The sequence below is a fragment of the Nilaparvata lugens genome, chromosome 7, assembly GCF_014356525.2.
Source record: "Nilaparvata lugens isolate BPH chromosome 7, ASM1435652v1, whole genome shotgun sequence".
Classification (NCBI taxonomy): Eukaryota; Metazoa; Arthropoda; class Insecta; order Hemiptera; family Delphacidae; genus Nilaparvata; species Nilaparvata lugens.
The window spans coordinates 125,316-149,411 of NC_052510.1; the positions used below are offsets into that span (position 1 = coordinate 125,316).

A 24,096-nucleotide genomic window follows, 5' to 3' on the forward strand; every position below is an offset into this window, starting at 1 on the left:
ACTCTGAAGTTAAGCTTTAAAGAAAATAAACTAATATAGATATTAATATATAATATTCAATATTTTAATAGATATTCAAAGTAATAATTGATGTGTTACTTAGATGTATATGAACTGTATTCCATTTGAGGTGTTGCAAGCATAGATGGCTGGTTGAACTAGAGCAGATTTGATTTAATTAATTCATCGAATGGCGAGTGACTCATGCACTGCTCCCTCTCAGGACAGTCTGCAAGCTGTTATTGGTTAGCAGAGGTCGATCTCGACTCAATCAATACAGCTAAAGAGACAGTTTATAGACTGCCCTGACAGAAGAGAATGAATAAGTAATTTGCCATTCACAGGAGAATTTTAAAGAATATTTCAATTTGAATAATATATAATAATCTGATTCAGTGCAACCCAATATCAATGCTTAATCATAATTCAAATTTCATCCAGAATTTGGAATAAATCTGTAATTCTTATTATTCATGATTCAATTATTCTTCCAAACTAATGCTCCAATCTTACTATTGCCTTAATACTCTATTTCTATACTCAGTGGACATCCATACATTCTATATATAGATGAAATCTATATAATATATATATATATATATATATTATATAGTCTATATATATATATATATATATATATATAGATATATATATATATATATATATTATATAGATTTCATCTATATATAGAGTGTATGGATGTCCACTGAGTATAGAAATATAGTATTAAGGCAATAGTAAGATTGGAGCATTAGTTTGGAAGAATAATTGAATCATGAATAATAAGAATTACAGATTTATTTCAAATTCTGGATGAAATTTGAATTATGATTGAGCATTGATATTGGATTGCACTGGCCTTGAATCAGATTCATGATTCGAAGCTGAAAGAAGCTTACTTCAAGAGGGCAGTATGCCTTGAATCAGGATTGATTCACTCTAAACATGCAGCTTGAATCAGACTCTAATTGATCTAGAATCACAATAGAATCGAGGTTGAATTTCCTAAAAGGTGTGCCAGGTGGCCTTGAATGGGGGGATTGCATCCAGCATGCATTTCAAGCCTGAGTCAAGACTGCATCTCAATCCTGATTCGACCGTGCATCTCGGTCCTGAATCGAGCTCGCAACGCGACCTTCATTTTATCTCGCAGCACCAGCCTGATTAGAGCCTGCATTTCGAGCTCGAAACTGGCTTGAACGATGTATAAACGGACTCTTGAATTTAACTCATTTCGAGCTAAACGCATGTCAATGAAATCTTGAATCAAGCCCTCACGTTTGACAAAACGAGCTTGTTTTGATTCCGATTCAAGTTGATTTTGCTGATTGGGGTTAGATTAGGTTGGATTTTTTCTTAGGTTAGGTTCATTTTCACCCAAAGGAGAAGTTTGGCACACCAGAAGTGTGCCAGACTTCTCCTTTTTATACTACTCAGGTCTGTGTCAAATAAGAAACATCGACATCACTGTGTCTGCCTGCACTGAAGTATTTCCTGATGGCATCCTGTTGCTCACAAATTACATCATCCAAAATAATTATTTAATTGGTAGGCTGTTCATGTGGTTCAGGTATTTCCTCACTTGTATTACACTCTACATATTCCATCTCATCTCCTAATCCTCGCATGATGGTTTTAAGTAGCTTGTACTTGGTTCCTAAGAAGGAGTTATTCAAAAGAATGTGATAGCAATAAATTAAACAAATTCTCAGCTATCATGTTATACCACTTTCTAACTTTGGGCTCTACAATTACGTCATCAGCGGGGGGGGGGAGGGTTGTTGGTAACCAGGTCCCTTGCTGCCTCCAGGAAAAGAGTATACAAGAAAAATGTGATAAAAATCAATAAAACGAGTCTTCAGCTATTATGTAATACCACTTACAAATTTTGGGCACAACAATCATGCCGTTAGCGGGAGAGGAAGGGTAGCAGGTAACCAGGTTCCTTGCCACCCCCTGGGAAGGGGTATTCCATGAGAATGTGATGAAAATCGATGTAACTAGTATTTAAGCTATCATGTTATACCACATTTAAATTTCGGGCTCAACAATTACATCATGAGCGGTGGGAAGGGTTGTAGGTAACCAGGTCCCTCGCCACCCCCTGAGAAGGGGTATTCCATGAGAATATGATGAAAATCGATGGAACAAGTATTTCAGCTATCATGTTATACCACTTTCAAATTTTGGGCTCTACAATTACATCGTCAGCGGGGGGGGGGGGAAGGGTTGTTGGTAACCAGGTCCCTTGCTGCCTCTAGGAAAAGAGTATACAAGAAAAATGTGATAAAAATCAATAAAACGAGTCTTCAGCTATTATGTAATACCACTTTCAAATTTTGGGCACAACAATCATGCCGTTATCAGGAGAGGAAGGGAAGTAGGTAACCAGGTCCCTCGCCACCCCCTGGGAAGGGGTATTCTATGAGAATGTGATGAAAATCGATGGAACTAGTACCTATTTCGGCTATTATGCTATACCACATTCAAATTTCGGGCTCAACAATCACGTCATGAGCGGGGGGAAGGGTTGTAGGTAACCAGGTCCCTCGCCACCCCCTGGGAAGGGGTATTCCATGAGAATATTATGAAAATCGATGAAACAAGTATTTCAGCTATCATGTTATACCACTTTCAAAGTTTGGGCTCAACAATCACGCCGTCAGTGGTAGGGGAGTGTTGTAGATAACAAGGTCCCTTGTCACTCCCAGGAAAAGAGTATTTAAGGGTATGTGATGAAAATCAATAAATTGAGTCCTCAGCTATGATGTGATATCACTTTCAATTTTGGGCTCAACAATTATGCCGTAACTGTGGGGGAATGGTTGTGAGTAATCAGTTCCCTGGCCGTCCCCCTGAGAAGGAGTTTTCTGAAAGAATGTGATAGGAATCAATGAAACAAGTCTTCAGCTATCATACTACTTTCAAATTTTGGCCTCAAGATTATACGTCGTCAGCGAAGGGAAAGGCTTTTAGGTAACCAGGTCTTTTGCCGCTCCCAGGGAAGGAGTGATGAAAATCAATGGAAAATGTATTTCATCTATCATGTGATGCCACTTTCAAATTTCGGGCTCAACAATTATGTCAGCAGCGGTGGAGACTGGTTGTAAGTAATTAGTTCCCTTGCCGCCCCCCTGAGAAGGAGTTTTCCAAAAGAATGAGATAGGAATCGATAAAACAAGTCTTCAGCTATCATGTGATACCACTTTCAAATGTTGGGCTCAACAATTACGTCGTCAGCGGGGGGGAATGGTTGTTGGTAACCAGGTCTTTCGTCGCAACCAGGGAAGGAGTATTCCATGAGAAAGTGACAAAAATCGATGGAAGAAGTATTCAGCTATCATGTAATACCACTTTCATTTTTTTGGCTCAACAATTTCGCTGTCAGCAGGGGGGGAATTTTTCTAGGTAACCAGGTCTTGCCACCCCCTAGGAAGGAGTATTCCAGGAGTCCAATTTCAATTCCGATTTCGAGAGTATCCAATGAAATCGATGAAACAAGTCTCCAGCTATCTTATGATACAACATTCAAATTTTGGGCTCAACAATTACGAGAAGGGAAGGAGTATTCCAGGAAAATGTGATACGAATTGATGGAGCATGTCTTCAGCAATCAATATATTACTTTCAAAGTTTGTGCTGCGACAATAAAGACGCACATTCGTGTGACCCGGGATAACCTAGTCAATTTTAATCAGATGCTGGCCTTAAAACGTAAATGTAAGGTTTATTATAATGCTATTTGCATTATTATATTGACTTTTGACGACACAGAAATCTTTTCTTCCTTACTTATGTAGTATAGTAAGTGGTAAATAAGTTAGTAGTTGTGAGTACACGGAATGTGTAGTTGAGTGGTTAGTTACTGTGAGGTAAATTCAAAAATAAAAATGTCCATGTGTTACAGTACTCTTGGATAGTCTCGTACCACCAGTGAACATTCTCCAGATACGTGACAAAATTAAACAGGAAAGCAGGTAAGATCAACCTCAAAGTTTTGAATATAGTTTTCAATTTCTCATTTTTTCAATGAGAAATATCAATAATGACCAGTTCTCAAAAATTCAGATGAAGTATGTGTGTATGTTTGTCAGTGTGATTTTGTTAAGTGATAACTTTAAAATTAATTTCTTATTCAAATAAAAATTTTTGATCAACTGCAGAAGGAAAATTCATAAGAATTTTGGTGATTAATGATGTGTTGGAAAATTTATTAAATTTGTTCCGCTTAGAACTATATTATTTTATTTTATCTGATATTATCAGATTAGCTCATTTACTTTAGATTACCAGTTTACCAGAGATTTATAATGGTGTAACAACCGAAACCGGTATCTCGATTTTTTATTAATTTGTGGTTTGACAATATCTTTTCTTTTCATTTAATATAAATTACAAAATACGTTCGCTTGAATTCTAGGTTATGATAGTTGAAAATGATACTAATTCAGTATCCAATTGATTGACCAAAGCATAAATACTGTCTAGTTCACACCTACTGACTGCTGGTTATTAATTAATTAAAGAAATTTACAAAGAAATAAAACAATAATAAAAAAAAACCCTGGCGCCACGTTAATTAGAAGGAACGACCCTTGAAAACAAAATTTAAATTTACCTCGACTAGCCCTCTGGCAGAACATGAAAACTAAACAATTATAAACATTAAAAAAATTAATAAAACCTGCAATCAATAAGTGTGATCTACACATTACTTTCCCAACTAAGTTCAGAAGGGAGGGGATATAACGTGGATGTTAGAATGAAAACGAAGTGTTTCAAATACTGCCGTTATATTGAAATAATTGAATTTGATCAAATTATTCCAAGCACACAAATTATATCGATTCATATGTATCATACATGAACATGAAACAAATAAACAAGAGTTGGCCAACGTAAGTAATAATATAATTGATTTAAATATAATAATAATTCAACAGAATATTTTACATAATTTAAGTTTATGTTTTACCCTTTATGTTTTACATTGATTGATAAAGAATTGTTCATTTTATTTTAGAATCAAACGCATCTGTTGATGTAGGGCAAGTCCCTTATGACATGTTTTACTCTTAAGAAACATTGACTAAAATAAATGAATAAAGTCAAATGCATTAGGAAATTACTATACTGGTGAATTTACAGCCACTGTAAATAAATTAAAAACAACAATAGACAAATAAATTATTTCAATTCTGGTGGCAGACAAACAACAACAAATAATAAATTATAATTATTTTAGCACAAATTTGCTGGTGGTTCACTTGATGATGAAGAATGGTGGTGGGTTGTATTGAGGTGGAGGCGGCTGCATTTCAGCCCATCGGGCTGCGGGTTTGGAAACGTCTACTCCTTAGATGACATGCTCTTTGCCTTGCTCGTCTAAGACTGTGCCAAAATTCGTTACTCCTCGTGGTTGTCACCTTCCCCTGGCCCATTGTCTCATCCCTCAACTGCTCCGGGGAGGTGCTGCCCCTAGTGGCTAGAATGTGGTACATGTGTTTTGTTGCTGGTGTTTGGCCTTAGTGCCAGCTCGCACCCTCAGCATGACTAATTGCTGGCATTGTCGCCTGTCCTTGGGGTTTTTGTTCCAACCTCTACACTCCCTTGCCATAGCAATGACAAAACTTGCAGATTTTGGGTAGAAGTTGGAACTTGAAACTGAAGAAAACGTTGGCTCCAGTAACAGTTGTCACAATACTGGAAGGACTTATTTGAAGAAAGAGGGAAATAAAGAGAAAGAGGGTGCGAGAGTCAGGTTCTCTTCATCAGACAAACCAATGAGTTTGTGAGCGGGTAAAAGAGAGTAAGATAGAGAGATAAAGAAATTATAAAAGATAGCAAACGATATAAGATAGCAAATGATAGGGATTCAGAGAGCTTGTACAAGAGAGCAAGAGAGTATTGGAGGGTGCATACAAACTCGGCAGTAATGGTCAAAGGAATTTCAGAATTTCATGGGACCCTCAAAAAGTGCTATACAAACTCGGTAATTTTTGTAAAGATTGAGCAGGGACTACATAATACACCTATTGTATTTCGTGCTTGCTTGTAGAAACCCTTTCCACTCATCACCACGATCCAGTAGCGGCTCGTGATCTTCTAGCTTGGGGGTTCAACCTCATGATCTTGTGCCCTTACCTTTTAAAAGATGATAAAGAAGATAATTTTGAATAAAATTTAGAATTTAGAAATAGGCAGACACATCTAGAAAATACCTGAGTCTATACCTAATTCAAGCAGGTGAATGGGCTAGAGTCAAGAAAACTTCAATTAATCTTGCCATGCCTGATTTAATAGGTTTATACTATAGAATAACACTACAATTTGAAATATTTGGAAAATACAAACAGCTTCAATAAACATTGGCAACTAAAATCGAACAACAGAAACAACAATTTCATGTTACTTTGATGACATTCTTCATCTGATTCGGGGGCACATTACTATCCCCGATTAGATAGCAATACGTCACAAAACCAAACAATATCAGTCATCAAATAACAAGTTAATTTCAACATGGAATTACTCAAGAAAGAAAAGCCCGTTGAACCCAAGTTTCGTCGATAGTAACCCATATAACCCATTTCATAATAATTTTGAATCCCCACTTTTGATTGACATTCTCGAATGAACCTTTGTTTCACTACACTGCACTTTCGTTGGTCTGTACATTGCTTTATCGTCGGGGTTACAGTACCTTGTTTTTGGCGGTGAACTTTTACCGGTTGAATTTGGCTTGACGGCAACGTCCTCTTACGTCCCTAGACCTGTCGTCTGAACGGGTGTCTTGAAGCGGTGTTACATAAAGTTGCGGAACCAAAGGGGTGGTAGTACAAGAAGTTGGTTTGGGGACACACATGAACCACTGTAAATAAATGTATTACAGAATTAATTTCTAACTCTTCCTACAATTCATCAAAAGCTAAAACAGGAGTTTATTCTGTTATTTAATTTAGATATTATCTTGACGTTCTGATTTCATTCTCAAAATTTAACAGATTTAAAACAAATTTACTTGCCAGAGTGTCATTAATATACAATGCAACTTTATGAAAACACTCGTAATAAATTAATATAATGCTTTTAGAAAAATGAATACTTCATTAATTATGATGTTAACTTTTATATAAATTGATATAATACTCTTAGGAAAGGAATAATTCAGATTGAAATGATGCTAACTTATATGATATTTTTCGTTTGGTTTGCAAAATCAATATAATTTTTCATATAGTAGCTCGACTAGTATTGTAGGAAACTTGTGCGCTAGCCAACATTTATTGATATTAATTTCATGGAAAAGAAAAACTTTCTTCTTTGTCTATTAAGATTTCTATCATAAAAATTTACTAAATTATTCGAAAGCCTTAATGACATAAGAAAACAGAGTCTGAAAAAATATAAAATTATAAAATGTCATAAACTCAATATGAACATAATCTTAAAAATTTCATTCCAATTTAAAGGCTATCTTCCTGACTTTCAGCAATACTCTACGATAATATATTTCCAGAAACAATAACTCAAATGTAACATAACTGAAAACTTTCTATACATCTTTAGAAAAAAAATTTATAATTATCTTCCATCACTAATAAAATCAAAAGGATTATTCTCAATCAATATTATTAACTTGAAAAATAACAGGCTTAATAATTTCAATACTCTTATGGAAGTTTCAATCAATTAAATTCCCTAAATTATATTTTAACCTTATTTTACGTACCTTAGCGGTTATTTGAAGAAACAATTATTCGTACATGATGAAGAAACACAATTAAACCTTTCAGGACATGGCACTACTAGAAAATTTTAACTTTAATAAAAATAAAACTAGCTCCTACATTAACTAATTGTATGAACTTATAAACTTGCCCAAAAAGGGCGAAAAATAATGACTACATCTTTACTCTCGTAGTGCTCCTAGCAAAGTGTCCTCCAAAACGTAATCTGGTCTCTCGACTGGGGAATTCCCACTACTGTATTTAGAAACAGGTCTCCTATTGGGCAAAGGGAATCTATTTGACCAATCGTCGCTTGGCTTCTAGAGCCTTTGGACCAAATAGTAACTGCCAAATCGGTAGTTTGTTATAATTTCCAACTTATCGCACTTTATGTCACGACAAGAAGGCTAAGTTTTAGAGATAATCCCATAATCTACATTCCTCGACGACTCGGAGCCACAATTTTTAAATATCTATCATGGGAAACTCGAAGTCATGGCCGTTCATAATAGAGAGAGAAAATAATTTATTTTGCTAACTCACTTACAATAATGGCTCTAGTCTATTGCGTATTAAATTTACTATTATAACTTGGGAAAAGGCCTGAATTAAAAGGAGTGCTCGGCACACTCCCCCTCCTTGCGGTGTGAAACACGCAAAAAGAAATGTAATCAGGATATGTTACCATAGAGGCATTCTGTATGATTTGGAGAGTCGAATTTCTGGATAGATAGTAGGATCCAATTTGAAGCGGGCCCTCTCCAAAAGAAATATCTTTAATCATTCCGAAATTCAGCAAACTGTATAACTAATTGAGATTTGTGGCAAGAGTCTTTAAAACTGTGGCAAGAGTCAGGACAAAACAATATGGGCGTGTCCACTTTTTAAGTAGGCACTAAAGATGGACCGAGTATAATAATCTTTGAATACTTTTGAATACTATACTAGCAAACTGTATAACTAATTGAGATTTGTGGCAAGAGTCTTTAAAACTGTGGCAAGAGTCAGGACAAAACAATATGGGCGTGTCCACTTTTTAAGTAGGCACTAAAGATGGACCGAGTATAATAATCTTTGAATACTTCAATCACTTTATTGAGTCCCTAATTATTTTCTTGGCAAACTCTAACAAGGGAAAATGTTTAAAAGACATCATAGTTTCAATTGGTTCTATGTTACTCTGCTGTTGTAAAATATGAAGTATGTTGATCATAATAGTAAAGGATGAAACTTTTTCACTCTGCTGAATGTATTGAAATCTAACTATCATTACTATAGAGTTGAGAGTGCAACATATTTTTAACAATATAAAGCAATTTAATAGGCAATACTATTCTACATAGACTACGATTCAAAGATAACAATGGTTGAAACTGCAACGCTAGCGAGCCATCGGAGAGCAATGACACACGCTTGATGTACATTCCGTAGCTATGAAAATTTTCTATCCATTATTGTATTCCAGCAGGAGATCTCTATCGCTGAATTGTATTAAAGTGAACTAAAATGGAATCAGTTGAACTGAATAAACCTATGATAAGATTATAATTGTATTAATCATGGAAGGTAAACTAATAGAGAATAGGGATATCAACAAAATAATATGAAATATGAAGCGAATAGAATATAAAATATGAGGCCTGAGACATTATTCTTATTATTTTATGAATGAGGATATATTTTATCTATATGTACTAACTCCCAACTATGTGAATGTATAATTCTTAACTATGAATGGATGAGTATTAAGCTATTAAAAATGGGTATAGTATAGAATATTATGATAAATCATCTTATGCTAAATAACTTATTATTATTAGAGACATCACATACATACATTGCTACATAGGATATTATGACTGTTGATAACTTCAAAAATTGATAATCACCCAATTTGCCAAACAATCAATTATCTACTACCGTGAGAAAACTGTACAATCATTTCATTTACCGCGAGTATGCAGCCGTGCATGAAATAAAATTAAACCTAATTCACCTACCTAAATATATTTAATATTACGAAGTTAATAACATAATTTGATGACTTATCTAGTTGCGCAAGTTATTTACATTCCGGAATTTCTTCTATATACATTATATTGTCACGTAACAAAATCTTTGACTAATAAACGCTTCATGAACCCGTAATGAATCCTTCTAACAAATACGGTAAATATCTTTATCATAACTCCTTTTCCCTTTTCTCCTTCTCATTCATTAGGAATCATCTCGTTGAGTGTATAGAGACAAGGCTATAGAGCGGCGCCATACTCACAAAAACCTATACAATTATAACTCACGACAAAAAATCTTGCCTTCAATAAAACTGATCTGTATCCAGGTCGGATCTTTTTTCATCATAACTCAAGTAGTCATCTTTCAAATTGCTGTTTATGGTGGTTTCAACCATTGAACATTTTTATTTGAGAGACATGAGCTTTTTGTACAAAATTTTTGGGTGGCGGGGTCGTGTAACGATACGGTGACCGGAGAAAACCAGTCCTTAATAACGAACGGTCCCTTCCACCTGTAACTGAGTTTGCTAGAAATCTTATTAACGGCGCTGGATTGTACATGTGCTTGTAATAATACCAAATCACCCGTTTTGAAAGGTACATCGACACGACGCCGATCATATCTCTCCTTCACTCTCGTATGTGCTCGAAGTAGATTATTTCGAGCCTTCCTCCAAATCTGAACTGTTCCCGAATTTAGTCGTTCGGGGAAAATCTCATCAAACTTCCATGCATTAAGCAATGGGTGATTGGGACTATACCTAAACATAAGTGAAAAAGGGGTACACCCTGTGCTATCATGTGAAGCCAGGTTGAAGGCCAATGGCAGCCAGCTTAGGCAGTCATGCCATCTGGTTTGCGATTCAGCGTGAAAAGCAATCAGAGCGCTTTTCAAGTTTCGGTTCACGCGTTCAGCTACATTGGGGCAGGGGTAATAAGGGGGCGTTGTGATATGTTGGATTCCTAATTGGAAACAAAAATTTCTAAACAACGTCGAAGTGAAGATGGTCGCATTATCTGTCACCAGTCTTCTAGGCACAGAAAAATTAACAAAGATTGATTTCAGTGCTCTAATTACGGCTGCAGTATTTCCTTTTCTAAGTGGTATTAACCAACAAAACTTAGTAAACGAATCAACGCAAGATAGAATCTGAGTATATCCCTCAGTAGTTTTGACTAACGGGCCTACTAAATCACAATAGAAACGAGCTAATGGTTCATTGTCAACTCTAGAAGCAAGAAAATCATAATTTTGTTTAGTGGAAGGTTTACTACGTCCACAAATATCACATGACTTTACAAGTTGGGCAATATCCTTTCTAAGTCCGGGCCAATAAAAATGTTCTAGAATCTTATGTGTGGTCTTTGCAAGGCCCAAGTGTCCACCAATTGAGGTCTCATGATAATACTTGAATACAAGGGGGATGAGAATTCTAGGAACTACTATCTTCAGCTGATCGCTAGTCACCTTTCCGTAAACTGTACGGGAATTGTTCTTCATTCTTATCAATTTTTTCGAGAACATCTTTACAAAAGGGGTCATTGTCTTGATGAACTCTAATATCGGTGAAGACTAGAGGGAAATCAGACAACTTCAACGAATTCACCATACTAAACAAAGGTTCGATTTCAAATTTTGAACTTTCTGGAGTTTCTTTGGTACTAATTTCATCCTGATACATTCTTGAAAGGCAATCGGCCACTACATTTAATCGCCCGGGTATGTGGGTGACTTCGAATTGGTAGGTTAACAATTTCAAAATCCATCTGCCAATTCTTCCCGTATTTTTGGGGTTATTGAGCATCCAAGTTAGAGCAGAATTATCAGTCAATAATTTAAATTTGGAATGTTGAAGGTACAATCTAAATTTTTCCATTCCCTAAATTGCCGCTAGACATTCAAGCTCGTAGGTTGAATATTTGCACTCCTGTTGACTCAGTTTCTTTGAGGCATAAGCAATAGGGTGAAAAATACCGTCAAATTCCTGAGAAAGTACAGCAGATATGGCTGTTGAAGAGGCATCCGTTTGGAGAACAAATTGCTTAGAGAAATCGGCCGTCTTCAAAATAGGAGGACAAGATATGGCCTTTTTCAACCCTTGAAAGGCTTGCTCATGAGTTTCATCCCAAATAAATTTACAATTTTCTTTTCGAAGATCATTGAGCGGTGCGGCGATCTCAGTGTATCTAGGGATAAATTTATGAAAGTAGCCCACCATCCCGATGAAACGAGCGATAGCTTTTTGATTTTTGGGAGTAGGAAATTCACAAATATTCTTGGTGCGAGAAGGATCAATAGAAATACCATCTTGGTTGATCAGGTGACCCAAAAACGAAATCTGTTTTTTTGCAAATAGAGCCTTTTCTGGATTGACGGTGAAACCAGCTTCACGTAAGCGGAGCAGTACGGCCTCAATATGTGCCAGGTGTGAATCAAAATCTTTAGAGTAGATAACTATATCGTCCAAATAATGAAAAACAAACTTATATTTCACATCTCCAAACAGTCGGTCTAATACCGAAGAAAGTGCTTGTGCACTGGTAGCCAGCCCGAACGGAATACGAATCTATTTGACCAATCGTTGCATGGCTTCTAGAGCCTTTGGACCAAATAGTAACTGCAAAATCGGTAGTTTGTTATAATTCCCAACTTATCGCACTTTATGTCGCGACAAGAAGGCTAAGTTTTAGAGATAATTCCATAATCTACATTCCTCGATGACTCGGAGCCACAATTTTTAAATATCTATCATGGGAAACTCGAAGTCATGGCCATTCATAATAGAGAGAGAAAATAATTTATTTCGCTAACTCACTTACAATAATGGCTCTAGTCTATTGTGTATTAAATTTACTATTATAACTTGGGAAAAGGCCTGAATTAAAAGGAGTGCTCGGCACAATCTATTGGAGAGAAAGGTCAATAGGATATAGAGTATTGCGCATAATCAAGTGTAAACGTGATCAATAATAATTACACCGCAAAGGTTGAGCTTATTTTCTACAAATATAAATTTTTTGTCCTGTTCATATTTTTCTTGTTTGATTTTTACTTCGGGAGTTGGTCACCATTATGTTTTATTTTACACCTACCCTCAATATTAATATTGTTTGTATTTAACAAATACTGAACCCTTTTCATATTTCTTGATCAAAATGCTGTTACGGTAACACAATAAATTATATTCACACTCTCACTAAAAGAAAATGGACACACTAGAAATACTCATGAATACACAAAACACACTAGAAATTACTATATTCTTTTACATGCAAAACAAATTTATATAACAAAAAATGCAGTGAGATCTATCACAACTGTAAACAGTGTATACCCGTAACCATACCGTATAACCTCAAAACTGTCATGCTTAGGCTACTTCTTGTTTACCGCTTTTTTACTGTTTACTGCCACCAAATTTAAATTTATTGGTTATAAGCAAGTTCAAGATGGCACTGTATCCATATCACGAATACTCACGATTCATTTCGAGGTTTACCAAATGCTTCACTTGCCTCGGCTAGATTCAGCTACTCTCGGATGAACTCGTGCAAACTTGGTTCACACAGGATTGTGAACCAAATCCGTGCTAGCAAACCGATTCCCCTCCTCTGTTCCACTGCCATACCCAGCCCTGTTTCTGGGTTCACATCAGGAAATGAACACTGCTTTCCATCTCCACCATTTCATCTTCATTCCATTCGGTGCTGTTTCAAGCAAGCCACTCCGGGCTCTCAGGCACCAGCCGCAAAACATCGACATTAAGTTTACGTGAATGAAAAATGTTGTGATGTAATTTAATGAGTATAAAATAGAAATATAATTATTTGAGTTGCAAATTCATCATTGTATAGGAAGTTGATTCAATTCTGGGGTTCAATGAACCATTGAACACATAGGACGAGCCGCCACTGCCACGATCCTTCCCATGAAACGCACATGACACCACTCAATCAAGTGATCTAACAAATAATTATTAATCTCGAATCGTTCTTTCCAGTTTTCAAGTAGATTTCAACAACTCTTATACTGACAGATAACAATTTCTATGAGATTTACAAGGTTCTGTTGAAATTCAACACTACAATAGAACATTACTCCATCATTTACAATGTATAATCCTATATTGTTAGTTATAAGATTGTTATTCTTAGTCTATCATTCATTAATTTTATAATATGGAGAACTGATATTATTTCATATGATCTTGTTGAAGAAATAATTAGAGTGAAGAAATCTTTTAGGAAATAATTACATGAATGTGGCATATGAAGTAGGAAATTAAATACGAAGACCTCGATCAACAAGTCACAGATAGGGCAAGAAATATTTCAAAATCAATTAGTTTGATGCAAGAAATACATTGTTTCTACATGGGAGATGGGAGTAGTAATTTCAATTGAACACCAACTAAAATCAATCGCATACTGATTCTCGATCATGACTCTTACTGAATGATTGATGTAAATGTGACGGAGACAATGTTGAAATTAAATGGGATCATTCTATATTCTTCACCATGAGTAGATAGAAACTAAGAGTTTGGACGGACTTTTTTTGCTCGAAATCCCCTCCCCCCTCTTCCCCCTTCGTCCATCCCGCCACCCCTTCCCCCCCGCCTGCAGGGTGGGGGGTGTTCTAAAAATAGATTTCCCCCCTCTCTCACTCACTCTTTCTCTCTCTCTCCCTCTCCCTCTCCTTCTCCTTCTCCCTCTCCCTCACCCTCTCTCTCTTATCTTATCTTATCTAATCTAATCTTATCTTATCTGATCTAATCTAATCTCTCTCTCCCCCAGTGAGGACGAGGGGGATGAAGAAGGAGAGAGTGATCTCTCTCTCTCTCAGTGAGGAAGAAAATAATTTCCCTGTGAGGGGAGTGAGGGAAAAAATAATTTCCCTTTGAGGGAAAAATTCTCTGCTGACAGATTAAAGTGAATCCATTCTCAAATTCTCTACTTTCAAATTAAAGTGAATCCATATTTCTACATCTAATAACTTATACTGTCAAATTAAAGTGAATGCATATTTCTACATCTAATGCTATACTGACAGATCGAAGTGAATGCTAGATGAGGGAAAAAATCCCTCTGAGAGGGAAAAATTCCCTTGGTGACAGATTGAAGTGAATCCTTTTTGCTATATTGTACCAGTGAATCCTTCACTCTACATCTATGCTGACAGATTGAAGTGAATCCTTCACTCTACATCTATGCTGTCTTTGTTACTGCAAATCAAACAAAAGGAAAACAGTCGAAACCCCAATTGGCTTGCGGGTCTGCTTCAATTGAGAATTCATTGAAACTTGTACAATCAAAATTCTCACTCATTTTTGATCTTATTAGCTTGAGCAATTAGAGGCAAGTGACAAGTGTGTGTCTTTGTGTGCTTAATGAAAGTACATCGCGTGCTACGCCCCCCACTTTCCTTATCAACATGTTGATGGTATTAACTTAATGGATACGATAAGAACGTGTGCTATGCCCCCCACTTCCCTTATCATGATGATGACAAACACTTAATGGGTAGCGCAAGCCAGCGCTCGGCTCAAGGTTTTAGAGAGAGAAATTGCGATATGCCCCTTGTTTCTCTGTCTCTCACAAGCAGCAGTCGGAGATTGCGCAGCTCACCCGTCTAGCCAGATGGCACATCTGCTCTCCTTCTTTTACTCACTCCATCTCTTACTGTCACCCTTCCTTCTAAATTCCTTTTTTGCTATTCTCTATTACGAAAGGCGAGTAAAGCAAGAATACAGACAATGACTAACTAAGTTCCATTTTGATCGACTGTTCCTATACTGTCAGATTAAAGTGAAACCATATGCTTCTCTCTGCGCAGCGATCTTTGCGTTACGAAAGGCTAGAGAAGGAGAATTCAAACAACACCTTTCTAAACTCTCCTTTGATTGAGCGTACTCTACTGCCAGATTAAAGTGAAACCATGATCTGCACTCTGATCTTTGCAGCTACGCTTTACACTGCTTACCAGTCTTTTTGAGATTTTATGTTTTCGGCATCAATACGACCCCTTTGTACTGTGCTAACCCCATTTTAGTTGTAATTATTTCGGCTACCTGATTTTCTGTAAGGTTGTGTTCTTTAGCCTCTATCCAGTTCATATGAAAAGAAACCCGGGCATATGAAGACACGATATCATGTGCTATCCTGTGTATGAATAAATTAAGATAATCTATGAATGGAGCCGAACACTGCAGTCTCATGACGGTGCCCTCTTCCAAATTTTTAATTGCCTCAGCTATTTCATCACGAACACTTTTCACAACGACTTCCATCTCGTTTTTCTTAATAAAATCTCCCATATCATTTTTAGTTGCATACTTTTCTGCAATTTGATTAATCAGAATAGCAATGGCATCTTTTGTAATGAATTGTTCAATACCGTCCATAATATTAGCTTTTATTGCACTCGCCATTTCAGATAATCGTTTTTCAAACTCTTCCTTTGTTAATGAAGAACTAGTCAATTTCTGCAAAGTAGATTCTAAATATTGCTTATCAATTAGCTATGGCTGTGTTTCATTTACTTTAGTAAAAATTTCTGTACTAAGCTGTTTTAATTTAGTATTGAGATAGTTTCTGTCCATCACCTCCAAATTCTTAATTTTATCTGATATGGCTTTTAATTTCTCATCTAAATAAGCTTTATCAACTTTATTGTTGTTAATACTCACCAACTGGGATGAAAAGCTGTCTGTTAAAGTTTTCACATCTCCTAGAGCAGATTCTAAAGTTAGAGTTCTCTCTGCAATAGCTTTATCAATATTAGCACTAAAATTTTGTAATGTACTTAGAATATGTTCTCTTTCAATTATGCTCACTCCAATATTCTTTGTATTTTCCGAAACGAGTTTGGTTATTTGCGAATCTAGATAAAATTTCACAGCTCCGCTGATTCCTTGTTGATTTATCGATTCGATTATCTTCTGCATTATCGAGTCAATATCACACGTAAGATTAGCAACAGCAGCCCCAGCACTAGGTGTATCAATTCAACCGAATCGATGCAGACTCATCGTAACACTAAACAATTAGTTTTGCTTCTTTTAGCTCTTCAATTATAGACGCGATCTCAACATCATATCCAGTGTTGCCAGAAGCTTTTGAGGAATAGAGTAAATTTAATCTTTCCACTAATTCGTCAAAATTATCAAAGTATTGATAAATTCTATCATGAGAATTATTTTTGCAAATTTCAATAAACCCCATCCCTTCTTTTTACTAATTTTTTTACTGGGAAATAACTTCTGAATCATTTGCGATTTAATTCCCTGATTTCGTTTAACATACCCTCTTTGATCTAAATGTATGCCTGTAAGTGTTAAGATTTTTTTATACTTATCCAGATCTCTCTGATTATAAAGATTCGAATTCGGTCTTGAACTGAATAATAACTCAAGTAGACCATGTGTTAAACGAAATCTTTCATTATTAATATCTATATAACCATAGTCAAATATTACTTGCTGATTTCCAATATAATACACGTCATCTTTAGAATTGTATGAAATTCCATAACTAATTGAATTATTCAATTTTTCCGCATGAAACGTTTTTAGATATTGTGACAGCACATCATCGTTTTTACTAGAACCAAGTAAACTGTTTTCAAATTTAGTCGAGCTTAAAAGATTGTCTGTTGAACTCTCATAGCTTTTATCATAACTCGACTGTTCATCACCAATCTCCATACTCTCCTCTTTTGGCTCTTCCTTTTTTACACCAGAGTGAAAACTAGATTTGTTTTTTCCCAGTTCAATTATGGGCTTTATCAACGGTGAGAGCGTTTTCCTATTGTATTCCTCCGATCGTTTTTCAAAATTAACTAAGCTTTTATGCTTGTCGCTGATTACTTTTCTCAATTTCTTAATCTTTTCGATTAAACTCTCCTTCTTGTTATTTACTATGTTTCTTCCTCTCCTCCTCCTCCTATGTGTTTTAGACAACATGACTGTACAAAGAATTAATCTCTACTGAACGGAAAGAATCGTGTCCAGTGAATCCCGATATTTTCCTTCCTTTATATCACATTCTTTCAAAATTGTAACAAAATTATGCGGTTTACAATTCCAAACTGTATGACAAAGTTTACTGAAATCTTTATAAGAAATATCTCCTCCAACATGATCTCTGTGAATTAATTTGAGACTCAATAAATCCATCTTAAAAATTATAATCATATTTGCATCTCTAGTGAAATGTTTCTGTGTAGCTCCATAACTCTGAATTAAATATGCTGTGTCAATATTTCGATGACGTCCCATAGTGAAATATTCTCTTATCTGTGGCACATTGCTCAGTTGTAAGTCATCAAAAATTACTAAGCTATATTTGGGGATACGGTTCGGATGTGGAATTTGGCTCACATCCTCTTTCATGTGAAATCCGATATTTTTCAAACCTGCGAATACCTTCTTGAGAAAAACATATTTTGGTTGATATAAGCTCTTGCTAAATAAGTAAATGTGCTTAAATCTCAAGCCATTTTCAGCAAATACTAAATTAAATAAGAGATTGTTTTTCCTCCAGCACTGGGAGAAATAATTAACATTCTTGCATTATGAGAAAGTAAGTCTCCATTTTTACAAAATGCAGGCTTTTCTTTATCTGTAATTAATTTATCAAAGTTAACAATTGGTATTTGACTCATGATTACAAACGTACAGAACGTGATCTGATAAGCTACTGAAAATTTTTACAAGAGTTAGATCAGTGCTGCTATGAATGAGAGCAATGACCGAGCACACATGCATTAGCATAGAGGGGCGTATCAGTCGACAGATTGGAATGTAGACACCACTCTCCACCTCCTGTCATCATCATCAGACAGAGGATGGATGTATCTACCTTCTCTGTTCCTCACCCTCTTTTCTGCTTATCAGCTATTGAGTGTGCAAAGATTCTTATATTACGAAATGAAACTATGGATTGAAATGAGAACCAATGTTTGATAATAATACTTCTATTATACTTTCAACGAATGTACATCATGATATTTACAATAGATTATTTACAATAAATGTACATGATATTTACAATAGATTACAAAAGATTATTTTTCATCTAATAATTGATCTTTACTAATATAACTAGGTGTTGAAAATCCAATCCATTTCACTAACAATCCTTTTTTATCACGTTTTAATATTTTTTCAATAAAATACACTTGTCTCTCCGATTCGTTTAATTGTGTTTTTTTAATTTCTTCTGCATAAAACCGACCACTAATTACTTCACCGTTTAGATCTCTCAGTGAGTAGGTTATAGGTTTAGAAGGGAATATAGAGTGAATCACAAAATACTCTGCGCTCCAGTTTATGTTATAAGATTTATCGAAAAATAATCGTTTCTTCGAGATTCGCACGATATCACCTAGCTTAAATTTTGGTTTTGAATTTTTCAGTTTATATCTTCTATTGAATGCAGAATTCAATAACATTAAAACATGAGTACGATTTTTCTTACCAACATCCTTAGGTTTCATTCTAATGGATGAATGTGTTGTTGCATTATAATTTCGAACTAAACTGTCTAGATTGCTTATCCAGTTTTTGGTTCCATGTTCAATTAAATATCTATAAATTTTTGCTTTAAGTGTTCTATTCAGCCTTTCAACTATAGATGCTTTCTTATCGGTAGAAAACATGATAATGTTTAATACTGTATCTATCTAATAACGCTTCAACTTTTGAATTAAAGAATTCTGTTCCCTGATCTGTTTGGAACAGCTTAACTCCCTTATTTTTAGAAATAATTGGTTCGAGAGCATTAAATACAGATTGACTTGTCTTGTCTTTCAATGGTACACAATATGCAAATTTTGAAAAACAATTAATAACAACTAAGATATATTTATAACCCTTATTAAAACGCGATAAATGAGATCGGCTTGAAGCAGGTCTTTTTCACTTTTCAGTTCATATTTGCGAGTGGCATAGTTCACACGCGGCACGCTATGAAGCTCCAAAGCTAGCTTAGATCTAATAATATTCATGATATTTACAACAGACAAATCAAAATTAGTGGTGTTGGATGATTGTCACGGAACATACTGAGCAATCAGTTAGAGTGTTGTGGGCACTCTATAATGTCCAAAAGGGAGAGTGTCAACACCGTTCTCAGCAATATATCTCATATCGTCATAAGGACTCAAACAGATTTTTGCACATTCAACCTGATACATGGTGTGATTATAGGACCTCATCATATTAAATTTTTCAATGTGTTCACAACGTTCAATCAGCGATTTCTTATATAAATTAAAATTAAGTTTTCTACATTTCACTCCGGTCTGTACACCCTTTGCTACACATTTATTTACAGGTTCTTCATTCTCGTTATATACTAAATATGAGTAAACTTTGTGTTCATGAGCTTTTTGGTTCCAGTTTGACCATTCTCATTTGTTTGGTAGTTTGACAGCAATTCGCGCGGCGGTGTTTGGTGGAGAGGTGCGAGTGGGAAGCTGGCGTGCTTATCATGTAACTCTTGAGGGTACCTGAGATCACATTCTATTATATATCCGGTTTCTGAATTGCTGTCCAAATTCACGAAATCAAGCTTGGAAATTTCTTCCTCTGAGAGGAATTTGGAATTTCAACAGGTAAGCTTCGGCTCATAGCTTCTGAGTATAAACTTTTTGCATCGATATAAAGGAGATAATAACTCGGTTTTGAAGGGTCGTATGTTTCGGGTAGATGTTTGTTATTCGCTTCACAATAACGTTTACCGATGAATGACACCCTACCCCTCATCCCTGCCTCAAACATAAGATGCATGTCAGGATGAGTAATCAATTCTAGTTCGACTTTAGTGTGTTTCAGCATACAATTCCAGGTAAAGTGAGCGAGGGAAAGAAAATGGGTGACATCAAGGCCGTATGAGCAAAAAAGCGTAGACCTCATGGATTCAAAAACTTCCGCTAATAGCATCACGTCCAAACATAAATAGAAATCGTAATATTCACCGAGTGATTTCAGCTTGAATGTTGAGAACACTCTTTGCGCATGCTCATATTCTTCGCGAGACAGAGGTGTATCAGTTAAATCATTATGAAAAAATTCGATGAGAGGAAGTTTCCGCAAATTTTTCGGGACAACTCATGTATGAGTAAGGATATATTCCTTTTTTCAACAAGAGTTGTCTGTGTTCGCGTGGGGGATCATGAAATACTGAAAATAAACGTTCAAATTTCTTTTCCATGTCTGTACTTTGCACTAAATTATGCACCAATACTTCCAAGGATTCAGACATAAACTTGTAGGAATCTAAAAATTAAATTTTGCCTACTGAAAGTGTCAAAAATCTCTCTGACGTATTTGCGATGCAGGAAATTTCTTTTTTACATTTACCAAGCGCTTTCAGAATAAAATGTGAATCAAACCCGGAGAAATTGTGAAAATAACACAAAATGTACTCCGGAGTACGAGCCGATAAATTACAAGAAACATGTGCCGCACATAGGTTATTTCCGGTTTTGTGCACGTGGTGACGACATTTAATATCGGTGTCTAAAAACGGTTCAGCACAAAGCCAGCAGTTTACCGAATTTTGAAATTTGCGCTCTTGACTTTCGGATAAAGCCTGCATCGGAATTTCTCGTTTCATATCAACATACAAAATGTCGCCGAGATCTGTAATTTCCTGAAGAAATTTCTCCATGATTTTTTCATCTAAACTACTTGATCTAAGGAGTACAGGTCCATAGGCGATTTTCCCTTTCACATCGATAACAACAAAACAATAGCCGCAGGGAATATGTCGTGCTGTTTTCTTTGTATAGCTATGCTTGATTTCATCCCAATCGGATTCATCATCATCATTATTATCGATATTAACAACATAAGTTTCTAAATCTGCATAAATGGTGTACTTTTTCTTCAATGTAGCGCTTAGCTCCTTGAATTTAATTGTCTCTCCACATTTAGGATATGAAACTCGCTGTGATTGAAACTTGGAACAAAGCTGTTCATGTTTCATCAAATTTGCTTTACCATCATAATTTTTAGATTTGGTCAATGTAAATCTATGGAAACAGAAATTACAAACATGTACTTGTCCGTTGCATTTTGAAAGGTGGGAGAGAAGACGCGATAGCCCGTTTTTCCCGTTCGCGGTATTTACTAAACAGAAATGAGTTTTTCCTGCATCGGCTTTTAGCATTAAAAGGTTAATTTGGTGCTTACGAGTGCGGAAAATGCTTGTGCGGTAGGGGAAAAACTTTTTGTTGTCATACGCGATGACGTGAATTGCAATATCCGGATTTAGCATTTCAAATTTCTTAATATCGCGTGTCATCACCGGGAAATTTACTCCTCGCGTATTAAGTGTGTGAGCAAACTTGCTCAAATACTTTACACTCAAGTCCGAGTTCCTTGGTTTCTGATGGAAATACGCAAGCACTGACCATAAAAAGCATTTTTCGTCAGACAGATTTTTGATATTTATAATACAATTTTTGTTTTTAAGAAATTGCGTTGTTTGAATGAAACTGGATATGAAGATTGGATTAAATTTAATCACGTTCACATCCAGTGACTCAATTTTCTTCAAAACCCAACCGCTGCCGTGTCGAACAAAGTTGTCAAATGATGACATGATTTTTCTCATGGCCAACATGAAATGATCATTAAAATCTTCATAGTTCTCAAGCACGTTTAGCGCTATGTTGGAGTAACTATGAAGATTTATTAGAGATGAGACAGTCTCGCTAACCTCATCATCCATCACCACTAATTTATACAGCAAAACATTCAGCACGATGAACCACTTCACGTTGGCATCATGGCGTGCTGCGTGCTCCCTAATTATATCGAAAATGCGCTGTTTCGATCTCTCGAGCACGTTTTCGATACTGATTTCCTTGGGATCGTTGATGGTTATGCGATGACGCACCGCTGCGGAATTGACACCATGTAGTCTGCATTCCCTCGGCATGATGTTAGATTCTGAGAAACAAAAGAATAACAATCAGGATGAGATAGAGTACAACAGCATGTTTAGTTGTGAATTGGCATTGGTAGAAGAAGGCTGTGTGTGAAAATGATATCTCAAGATCACATAATGTTGTATGAAAGATTAAGATTATTATCTTTTGATAAAAGATGGTCGAAATCTTCTCCGCATTTGTCTGCAGAAAACATGGCGAAAGAGTGATTTATATTCTCATCTGCACCAGACATTGTGCGATGTGTATTTTGTTCAATTTGTTTGGGAGAATGGGAAGAAAGTGACATACCAGCAATAGAACATGCAAGGTACAGTCCGAACTGTAGAAGGGAAGATAATATAATAATTGAAGAGAAGAATTTCGATAATAATATTCTACAAGAATATGAAGAAAGATATTTAACTTTCAATAATGTAGAAGATTCATCCGTTCAAGGAGAGTATTTTTAAAAGCATCATCTACATTGTGACTTTTGTAAATCATTATCCAATAAAGCATAGTATTTCGCGAGAAATGGTTATTTCTTACATAAAAATCCATTCTATCTGCAATGTGTCTATTGCAAATATATTATCGAAAATCCATTCAAAAAAGTAATACATTTACCGTTTTGTTTATATGAAGAGTGTGAGAAAGAAGAGCGGGGGTTGGATGTTCCAGATATAGCATATCGTAAAGATGAGGTAAAATCGCATGCATGCAGTATATTGTAGAAGGTTTTTTATCCTCCGAGGACAAAAACTGTGCTCTGAGGACAAAAACTGTGCTCCGAGGACAAAAACTGTGCTCCAAGGACAAAAACTGTCCTCCGAAGACAAAAATTGTCCTCTGAGGACAAAAAAATTGTCCTCGAAGGATAAAATTAAAGTAAAAATGAACTTACATGTGTTGATTTGACGAAATGACAGCTATCTTCTCGGCTATGCTTCTCTCAGCTCAGGTAGCTCCTCGACTGTGGTTGTCTCAGCTCAGGTATCGTCTCAGATTAGCTAGCTCCTCGGCTATGCTTCTCTCGATGCAGGTATGTTTCCCTCACGAGAGCACAACTGCTTATAAGACCGGAAACCGAGTTGTGAGGTGAGAAAATGCTGTGAAAAACAATGAAATATTTAATAACTGCAACCAAATATTAGAAATCAATAAGTAAGTGTTATTTCAAAAATATCAGAATGTAACGGATTATACTTACTTACAATCAAATGTCAGCGTTGTGCTGCTGGTAAACCTCTGGGGAGTTGAGTACAGCACGCTCCAATTGCACACGCCCCCTCATTTGCTCTCTCTCACTCGTACAAGCCTGCAACAGACTGAGAAATGACTTGGTATAAAATCAGTTGCCTCAGAGGATAATCACCATTTACGTTAGAGAAGAGTTAAGTGAACTTAT

General features: G+C 35.9%; 1 protein-coding gene across 1 annotated transcript; it reads right to left on the reverse strand.

Moving 5' to 3' along the window:
• Positions 1–5,485: 5,485 nt before the first annotated feature.
• LOC120352148 lies at positions 5,486–23,714 on the reverse strand. Its single transcript, XM_039431812.1, has 3 exons — positions 23,593–23,714; positions 22,321–22,707; positions 5,486–5,664 (listed from the first exon to the last, which is right to left on the reverse strand). Exons 2-3 carry the CDS (start codon positions 22,694–22,696, stop codon positions 5,486–5,488), a joined length of 555 nt encoding a protein of 184 aa, XP_039287746.1. The 5' UTR covers positions 22,697–22,707; positions 23,593–23,714.
• Positions 23,715–24,096: the final 382 nt, after the last annotated feature.